This window comes from Aegilops tauschii, chromosome 1 (genome assembly GCF_002575655.3).
Source record: "Aegilops tauschii subsp. strangulata cultivar AL8/78 chromosome 1, Aet v6.0, whole genome shotgun sequence".
In the NCBI taxonomy this organism is placed as follows: Eukaryota; Viridiplantae; Streptophyta; class Magnoliopsida; order Poales; family Poaceae; genus Aegilops; species Aegilops tauschii.
In genome coordinates, this window is record NC_053035.3 from 368,320,002 (window position 1) to 368,329,790 (window position 9,789).

General features: G+C 45.3%; 1 protein-coding gene across 1 annotated transcript; it reads right to left on the minus strand.

Moving 5' to 3' along the window:
- Positions 1-592: 592 nt before the first annotated feature.
- LOC109734841 (MADS-box transcription factor 21-like) lies at positions 593-5,263 on the minus strand. The gene is made up of 8 exons (XM_020294021.4): positions 5,158-5,263; positions 3,976-4,176; positions 2,187-2,268; positions 1,823-1,887; positions 1,641-1,740; positions 1,498-1,539; positions 1,321-1,362; positions 593-1,088 (listed from the first exon to the last, which is right to left on the minus strand). Exons 2-8 carry the CDS (start codon positions 4,155-4,157, stop codon positions 849-851), a joined length of 753 nt encoding a protein of 250 aa, XP_020149610.1. The 5' UTR covers positions 4,158-4,176; positions 5,158-5,263; the 3' UTR covers positions 593-848.
- Positions 5,264-9,789: the final 4,526 nt, after the last annotated feature.

The window sequence follows — 9,789 nt, forward strand, 5'->3', positions numbered from 1 at the left end:
TTCTTACATAGAACAAGAAGGAATAACAACATGAAAAATGGTTATTCCTGCAACACATGTTGTGTTGTGATCCACGGTGCTCCCTTTTTCTGGGTTATGTTCTTTTTAAATTTATTTTTAGGTCCCTGTTTATACGATATACTCCCTTCGTTCCTAATATTTAGGACCCGATGGAGTAGATATTAGTTGTGTCATCTAAAACATGAATAATCATCAGTCTGGTGGTGGTCCACCCGAGCCTACTAGGGGCAGGTCGCAGGTTCGAAACAGGCTTTCGCCCCGCCCGTATGCAACCGTCTCCAACTTGCTATACTGCACGAGTTCGGATGCATTCAACAATAGTACTTCCTCCATCACAGTATAGAAGGCACAGTTAAATTTGCGTGCGTTTCTGCAATAGACAAGGTTTAGGGCGCATTGCATTTATTTCTAGTAGTTAATTAGTACTCCGATATACTATTTCTATATGCATGCGTAGTGTGAATGTTATTTTTTAGCCCATCTCACAACCAATAGCTAACCACCTAGGTCACAGAGAATTTCCAAGCGCGCCTTCTAAACCGTGACGGAGGGAGTACTACACACGTGCACGTGCTCACAAATGTGATGTATAAAAGCCAGGTCATTCTTCACAACACGCACACGCTCTCGTACTCACTAGCCACGTCCCATACTACATATACACTTCCTCGCTTCGCACACATCACGCAATTATTTAGGTAGCATACCGCAATACAGTACTGTGGTAAATGGTAATTAAGTAGACGTACGTAGGTTATCCAACAAATCCATCTAGAGGACATGGATCGATCGACTGTGCGGGTGCTTTCTCCTGAGCTAGCGGTCGATCAGTTAAGTTGGGCCCCCTTAATCTGGTAGCCGAGGTGAAGAGCGGTGGTCGCCGCCGCCGCCTGGGACGACTGGGAGTAGCGCGAGGAGGAGGAGGCCGCCGCGGCGTCCTGCAGCATGTTCACTGCCTGGTGGTGGTAGTAGCTCCTCGCGTCGAACGTCGGGAGCACCTCCAGCTCCGCCCCGCTCCCCGATGACGGCGGGGGCGCCGCCAGGGCCAGCCGCTCCGCTTCCGCCACCTGCTTGCATACATGACCGACGAGCAACATAAACTATTAGAGATCAACAGCAAACGATCTTTGGTTACAGTATACTGAGGGGCTGTTCGGACTCTCTCCACTCTCTAACTCCACGCCGGAGCGGAGCAGGATCTAGTTCTAATTTGAGGAGTGGCTGGAAGGCCGCTCCGCTGGCTCCGCTCCGTGGCGATTTGCCGAACAGGGCCTGAGAAGCATGCAGGAATGTGCGTACCTTGGCTCGGAGATACATGTTCTCGCTCTGCAGGTCCGCCTCCTGCGTGCATGGACGGATGGTGCGACGATGAACAAGAGGAAGGAAGCAGGATAATTATAATTGGGACTCGAATCATATATATATATATATATATATATATATATATATGCATATTATGGATTACTAGTATATTACCAGCTTCTGCATGTATTCGATCTCCGCGAACAGCAGCTCGTGCTGGCAACCAAAAGTGCATATGGATATCGGTTAATTTGACGACCGGAACTGTGAAAAGCACATGCAAGTATATGACTAGTTAATCTCAAAGCAAAAATCACCTTCTTTGCTCTGATCCGGCCGATGCCCTTGTCAAGCCTGTTCTCCAGGCTCTTGAGCTCCTTGAGTGTCAAGTTGCCGACGGATTCGCCCATCAGGTTCCTGAAGAAAATTAAGTATAAATATTAGGTGATGACCAAAGGATGAGAAAGTGAGCCTCGGCCGGGTGATTCGACGGACGTACCTGTTTGCATTTTGCAGGGACTGTATCTGATGGCGCAGTTTCGCTGATTCTTGCTGAAAGTATTGCTGGTGTACGTAGAAAATCAAGTAAATCGGCTGGAACCAGTTAGTAGCTGACCGATCATATCAGATAGCTATGTATGTGCACATATATTGTCATTTTACAAGTGTGTTAAGTCTACAACAGCCGATCAATCATATATCTGTAGACGGTACTAACACAGTTATATACTACTCAGCGCGCATTGGTTCGTCAGACAGAATTTTCAGAACGCCGTGAGCTGTATTTTGTACTACTAAATCAAATTAATCCATATGATCACAAGTTAAACAGCGTGTTTGGGACAGCAAACATAACCGCTCACCTGAGAATTGACGTCTATAGCTGGAGCAGAGCCAGAAGCGCTTGCAGAAGCCTTCTTGTACCTGTCGATCGTCGTCCGCGTGCTAAACAGAATATTCAGAAACACAAAAGGACAGTTAGCCAGCCTAGATCAATCGACGTACGTACAAATGAAGCTATCCTATAAATTCATCAACAACAAAATATAGAGAGATGGGTATATAGGAAGAGGCATGCATGTGCATGCATGCATCTGAATCTCGAGTGGAGGAGCTCTTTAACACCCTTAGCACGGCAGAGGAAAGGGAGCTGGCAGGAAGAGCCACCCTGGGTTTCCTTCACCATGCAAGGATCGAGCGAGCATGCATGCACTCACCCATTTACTTTGTTTTTTTTGCGAATCACCCATTTACTTTGTTGATGACAACACATATGCACATCCACATCTCACTCTGCCCAGTGCACATGAACGAAACACGAAACCACCTTTTATTTCAGGGGCGTGTGTGCCATGCCATGCCTACTGGCTGCTGCACGTGCTGACGCATCCAAGCCATTATATATATGCATGGTCACACGTACGTATACGGCGGCTGTAAAGACAATTGAAGGTATATACGTACTCTTGGATTTTAATTAAACAAAACTCTTTATACCTTTGAAAATGAAAAGGCAAATGCAGGCTAAGTTTATACGGCCATCAATGAATATAGGGTTAATAGCCTCATCAGAAGGGATGAATTGTACCAACAATGATGCATTCAAAATTTCAAATTATAGCAATGTTCCAGAAAGTGATATCTGTTTTTTGCTAAAGTGTGATAATAGTATTATTCCACCATTAGAACTGCAGTATATCGTTGAAATTTAAATTATAGTATAATAATGCATTTGATGAAGTGCACGAACCTACTAAAAAATTGTTCTCTATTACTTTTTGTGCACCAGAAAAATTAGAGGAAGTATAGTAGTACATCAGTACTTCTTGAATGTACACATATTTGTTTTTGCATGAAGCATGGAAATACACAATTTTCTGCCAAAATTTATGGGTTGTATATCACCAAATAGTATACGTTTTCAAAGCTTGTACATGAGCGAACTCACCCAATGCACCCGGCCCTATCATTTTCCATCTAAAGACTAGCTAATTAAAGTTTAGCTTATACCAGATCCTTACATACAGTGGCGGTGCATATACTCAAACATTATCGCGCCGTATACATATGATTATCAACACATTTTGCACATTTTTTCGGCTTGTTAAAAGTTCAAATATTTGTTACATAATCTTGCTAAAAAACCCTGCGGTCAGCTGACCATACAACCTCTAGTCATTTGATTTCATCCACACAGCAGAAGCATATAGTCTGATACATGACATGATCTAGTTTTAATTCTTAGTGTTATTACATGCAGACGGTTTAATAGCCTGGGATTAAACCCGACCTTAGGCAATATTTGAAGGTTCGGAATGAACTTTCTCTGATTCTCTCCTTCTAAAATCATGGACCAAATAGAAGCACTTCTACAATTCATTTTTGTGTGAGTGAACACGCATAAGATCGATCATCCCCCGTGCATGCAAAAAACAGCATGCTTGACTAGTGACCTCGCAGACATAGGTAGACAGATCAAACACAATCACATCATTGCAGCTAAAAATTCAGAACTCAAATTTTACCAAAAGAAAAGGAAGAAACTAATATTAATCCAAAAAAGTAGCATGCTTGCATCTCGTAATCACGTCACGTCTAGCTTGGTAAGCTTCTTTTCTGGCGGATATTTGGTAGCTACGTACTCATGCATACCTGTTACTGGCATACTCGTAGAGGCGGCCGCGGGCGGAGAAGACGATCAAGGCGATCTCGGCTTCGCAGAGGACGGAGAGCTCATAGGCCTTCTTGAGCAGCCCGTTCCTGCGCTTGCAGAAGGTCACCTGGCGGCTTGTCGTGTTCTCGATCCTCTTGATCTCGATCTTCCCCCTCCCCATGGTAGCAAGCAATTCCAACCTTGAAAGAATACAACAAATATGGGCTTAAAGATACTGATGGGATCGAGTTTAGGACGGGAACAAAACAGTAAAATTAACAGTTGCATGCATGCATGTATAGTGTGTAGTCTATAGATATATGCAGGCATGAACAGATCGTGGGTTGATGCTGAACATCTACTGAGAATAGCCTGAACCTTTAGACCAAAATTCAGTCGCCTAAATGACGAGTTTGAATCAAGTCTAGTACTAGTGGCCAGATCTAGTTGCGCAAAAACAAAAATTTGAGCGTAAACAATTAAGAACAGAATATCATGCAAAGAAATGAAGAAAAATAAAGATGATATACGTAGTATTCCCTCCGTTCCTAAATATAGGTCTTTCTAGAGATTTCAACAAGTGACTACATACAGAGCAAAATGAGTGAATCTACACTCTAAAATATGTCTATATACATCCGTATGTGGCTGTTCATTTGAAATCTCTAAAGACTTATATTTAGGAACGGAGGGAGTAGTAGATAGAGAGATTCATAGATCTACCCTCAAAATAAAAGTAGACAGATCTGAAACATGCACCGAAACCTTGTGCTAATACTGAGCTAGCTGGTACGCATGCAAGTGCAAGGAGAATCCACAACCACATAAAACCAAGTCGAGAGGGAAAGTATATCTACGCTTTTAGATACGAAGTTCGAGAGATTCCAAGAAAGAGAGAGGGAACCAAACGCACACAAGGAAGAAACAGCTTGACCTCCTTGCAACAAAAATCACCAGAACTACAAGAGAAACAACAAGAATTTGTATGCGCCGAGACCGATCTCAAAGCAAGCCCTAGATTGAAACCCCCAAAACATGAAGATGTCTACATATATGTGACCAAGAGCTAGAAAGAGATCTAGTGAAAAGGAAGGCTTCTCTCCCGTTTCCGGAACAAGAAGCCCCGCAGATTGAGGAGCTAGGCAGAGCTGTAAGGAAGACGAAGCAGCGATCGACCGTACCCGGAGTCCAGTCCCGAAGCGGAGGTCAGGACAGGGGGGGGGGGAGTGAAATCAGGAAGGAAGCTGCAGCCAAGAGGGCAAGTGGAAGGGCCTGGTCTCGCTGCAGCTAGCTAGGTTTCCTTTTAAAGAAGGGAGGAGAGAGTGGTATGGTGTGTGGCGTGCCTGCGGAGTTCACTGACTTTTCTAACGTGACGAGCTCTTTTTTACGGCAGTCACATAGCTAAGACCATGAATATGTGCGTCGTGAGAAATAATCTCCACCATGACTGGAATACACCGGGGTCCGGGGGAAGGGGAAGAGCTTAATCCCTACGCAATCTCTTTAGTCTGCCAATACTTCGCAGCTATTCTATGCTTAAGAGCATCAGTAAATCAAGCACCTCAAACCGATCGTAAACGCTCGGGCGCCCGCTCGGTCAGTGCAAGTCAAAAAAAAAAACCCACTCGGATGTTTTAAATCGGTCTCAAACGCCCGGCGGGATGACCACCAGCCCTCATATCCAGCCCAAATGTAGGGCGGATATGGGGAGGCCTGGGCTCGTCTGCCACATCAGACTGACGGCCGGGTCCTACACGAAATCGTCCGGACACCTAATGGTCCGACGAGCGTCTCCTCTGATGGGGGTGTGAACGGCTCATGGTGCCGCTCCGGCTCGCCACCCGAGGCCAAAGTCCAGCTATTGAAGCCGGACAACGTCCCCCCTGCCCTAGCCACATCCTCTTCCTCCCTCTCCGCGCCGCCAGCCCGAGCCCATTCATATCTTTCCGTATCCATCTTCCCTCATCGTCCGCCTCCGCCATGTCCCGGCGGAAGAAGACGACGTATGCTATGGTAACGCCGGATCTCCGGTTCCAGATTCAGGAGGAGATCCAGGTGAGGTGTGCCGCCCGGGTTGCAGCCGGCCTGCCTTCGGAAGTGGAGAAGGAAGAGGAGGGTGAGCAGCAGCCGGGGTCCATGGAGGGGGATGATCCGGAGGAGGAGGCGCTGGTTGCAGGCTTCGCCACGGCGGAGTTCGAGGTCGCCCAAGCGGCGGAGATGGCAAACCGCCATTCTCGAGTCCATCCAAGATGAGGCGTACGTGGAGTCCAACCGGTGCTTCATCTGGAAACAACAGGCAGAGATCGACACGCTTTTCGACGAGGTGAAAGTGGAGATGGAGGCGGCTGCGAAGCCTGAGTTGCGTCTGTCGCGCATGTACCCGGAGCCTGGAACGGAGATAATGGACATCTCCGACGACAACGAGTAGTCTAGCGTAGGTTTAGTTGATCTGCGTACTATGTAGATATTTACTTTGCATGGTTTGTATGGTTTTAAGGATTTAAGTATGAGGTATTCAGATACAAAGACGAAATTTGAGGGCTGTCTGATCACTGCCCGCGGACGAACCCGTACATTTGAGGGGCCAGATTTGTAGATGCTCTAACCATGTATGGGCAAACTCTCCTGACCATATTAAGGAAGGAAGTGATGTTCATCTCTGGTTTTCTTAACTTGATCAAAATTTTGCCATTAATAATTGGGCAAACATTGCTCTTTTATTGAATAACTAAAATCTCAAGCTTTTATCGAGTCTTTGCAACCACATCAATAGATGATGCAATCACACAAGAGTTCAACTCTCGGCCTACGCATCTAGGATGCACACAAGTAAAATCACACATGAAAACAATATCAACGGGAGATGACATGTAGAGATGTAAATATCCCATAGAAGAGAAGTTTCCTCTTATCAAAGACAACCGTGCATGTTTCTGGAAAAAACATAATTATCAACAAATGGTAGCTGTCTCAAACTGGATTAGAGCCCACAATGTTTTGCGTAATCTCCGCAATCAACGGCCAAACATATTGGGGACACCACAAAGGGGTATAATTTTTTTAATGGGCATCCACCATGAGATTTGTCTTTTCATATACAAGGGAGTTAAACAGTTAATAAAGAAAAATGGCTGAAAAAAAAGCCAAGTACGCCACATAGACTAAGGGAAATGACATTTGAAAAATGAATAGACTGGAGTCGCAAACAATATGTTTTTTTTTTCATATCTAGAGAAACAAAGGAAGCTATCTACATACTGGTAGCGGCTTATTTTGTCTTAGGAAGTCGGTCATATGCATCAACACAACTAACATTCAAGAAAGGTACTTGTCATAGAATATGGATCATCTTAATTTGACATTTGTAGCGAATCCCCCAAGGGTACATGCATGATGCAAGGTTATTGACTCGTCCTTTTTCAGAAGGAGGTTTACACCCACGGCATCTGCATCAATGTGATGCATACACCTATATTATTAAAATACAAGTAACATCATTCGGTATTCGGTATAAAGAGAACACATCAAGGAGATAAAAGCCACAACCGGAGTCTAACAGGAGTACATACATGGGCACCAGGGAAGGGAATGACTTAACCCCTACATGATGTTTACAAATCACGTGTGATGTGTCTGCCACTGCTTGGCAACTATGCTTAACCATGCACGCCCAAAACTCCCCTGACCATATTAAGGAACACTTCCGCTTCGGTAGACCCCCCGTAAACACATCAACGGTTGTGATTACCGCATACCTCTTCATAATAAAGGGCATGATGGTCGTTTTCTAAAAGTATGTTACCCGTATTAATATTTTCGATACGCGGTCTGTGTACAAACGAGCGCGCCGTTACTATCACGCACAACTGGGCCGGCCCACCAGGCGCTAGGCAACTTGCCATTCAAAGCAAAACATAAAAATCCTGGAAAAAAAGGTCAAGTTCGCTCATGGAATTGAGCTCGTTACCTCGTCCTCCAGAATACACAGTCTACCACTCCAGTACACTGCCCATTGTTTTTACATAGCACAAAGTATATAAGAACACACTAGGCCAGTGCTCAAAACCAATCCATCGACCCATCAATCCATCAAGAAATAGTTCGTTTTATTCGCACTCGATCTAGCGACCTCTCCAATAATAAAGCTTGTAAAAAAACATGGGCGACCAGCTAGACAGTACAAGTATTTTATGGTTAGATGAAGGGCAATAGCCTTTATGACTTCAAATTTCTATAAGTATATAAATTATTAATTGTAGGCTTCCTGCCATTGTGGAGATTTTAGGAGCATGTATGGCGTACAGACCACCTATGGGAAGGACATGTAATTTATACTCGCATGATTTTAGAAGGACATGTAATTTTCGCTGGACAGCTTTAGGAAACAAATCGGAATCAATTCCGTTTGTTACGTGCAAACTACCTATGGGAAGCCACGTTCTCAAGTCAAATCCAAACAGCCAAAGCTTTCTCATCCAACGATGGTTGCTGGTCTAGTGCTTTCCGAAAGAAAAGTAGGCTGAAAAATTCACAATAATAATACTAAAAGAAATAACCAACACAACAAGTGCGCTGTCCCAGTTGGTTACCACGGGTGGAAGTAATATCAAGAGGTATGGAGATCGAATCCTACATCACGCATATACTTGAGAAGTGGAGTAGAAGAGAAACGTGTCTCAATGCACCACAATCATCTGAATAGACTGCCATATATGCTTGGGTATAAGAGCTTGATAAGAATGATCTCCAGCTGATCACAGGCCACCGCCAACAACACCCAGTGATCCTCCAGTGTTTGAAGTCATAGACCCAGTACGAAGATGCGGAGCCAATGCGTTCATAAGTAAATATTATGTGGCCGAGAAGCAAGCTTCACCTTATGAAAGAAAAAAGTGTTTCTGCAAAATTTAAAAATTACCAACACAAGGCATATATCATCCAATTGAAAAACAGCCACATCATCCAATTGCAAGACATATGGGCGACACTACAAGGGGGGGCATAAACTCCACCCGGACAGTGAAATGGCATTTGAAAAATGAACATGATCAGTCGCAAACAAACAATGTGATTTTTCCTGTCATGTGTAGGGAAACAAAGCAAACTATCTACATATGACACAACTAACATGACAGGAAAAACGAACATATCCTTCGCGGCCTAATTTGTCTTCCGAAGTCGGTCAAGTGCATCGACACAACTAACATTCAAGAAAGGTACTCATCACACATATAGATCATCTTACTTTGACATTTCTAGCTAGGGGTGGGGTGCATGCAGGATGATGATGTAGGCTCAAGACCTCAAGTGCTTGTTTTTCCTACGTGTGTACACACATCTAGACCGGAGAGACACAAGTGATCTCACGAGCTAAGGTTATCCAGACCGCGGCAGTCACAACTAACCATCCTAACTCGGAGAGAGGTGCATGCATATGGCCGCTAGCGCCATGGGCATATGCTAGCCGCTCTAACTTTGTCCGGGGCTACCGGCAGCACGATCCAAAGTGAAAGAGAGGCTAGGCGAGGCAGCACTCGTGGTGTGGCCGTCGCTCTCGCAGCTTCCGTTATCGAGGGCGAGGACCACGGCGTGGCGCCCTGGGTTCACGCCTCCCCATCTCGGCACAAAGCCGGCCAGCGAGCTGCAGGCGCACGGATTGCCATCTCTTCCTCAACAGGGAGCTTTGCTTCTGCCGTGAGGCCGCTCCGTTTCGGGAGCCCGTGCCCGGGATCGGAAACGCGCCGGGACCAACCATTTATACCCCCTTCAAGACCGTGACGGCGACCCGCCCGCGCGCGCTTGATCGAATCCAT

Excerpts from the sequence above, each read along its gene's own strand:
- LOC109734841 (XM_020294021.4), bottom strand. The coding sequence starts at position 4,157 with ATGGGGAGGGGGAAGATCGAGATCAAGAGGATCGAGAACACGACAAGC. Across the intron at positions 1,363-1,497 it reads TCGAATACATGCAGAAGCTG|GAGGCGGACCTGCAGAGCGA; the intron begins GTAATATACTAG and ends CCATGCACGCAG. Across the intron at positions 1,089-1,320 it reads ACATGTATCTCCGAGCCAAG|GTGGCGGAAGCGGAGCGGCT; the intron begins GTACGCACATTC and ends GTATGCAAGCAG.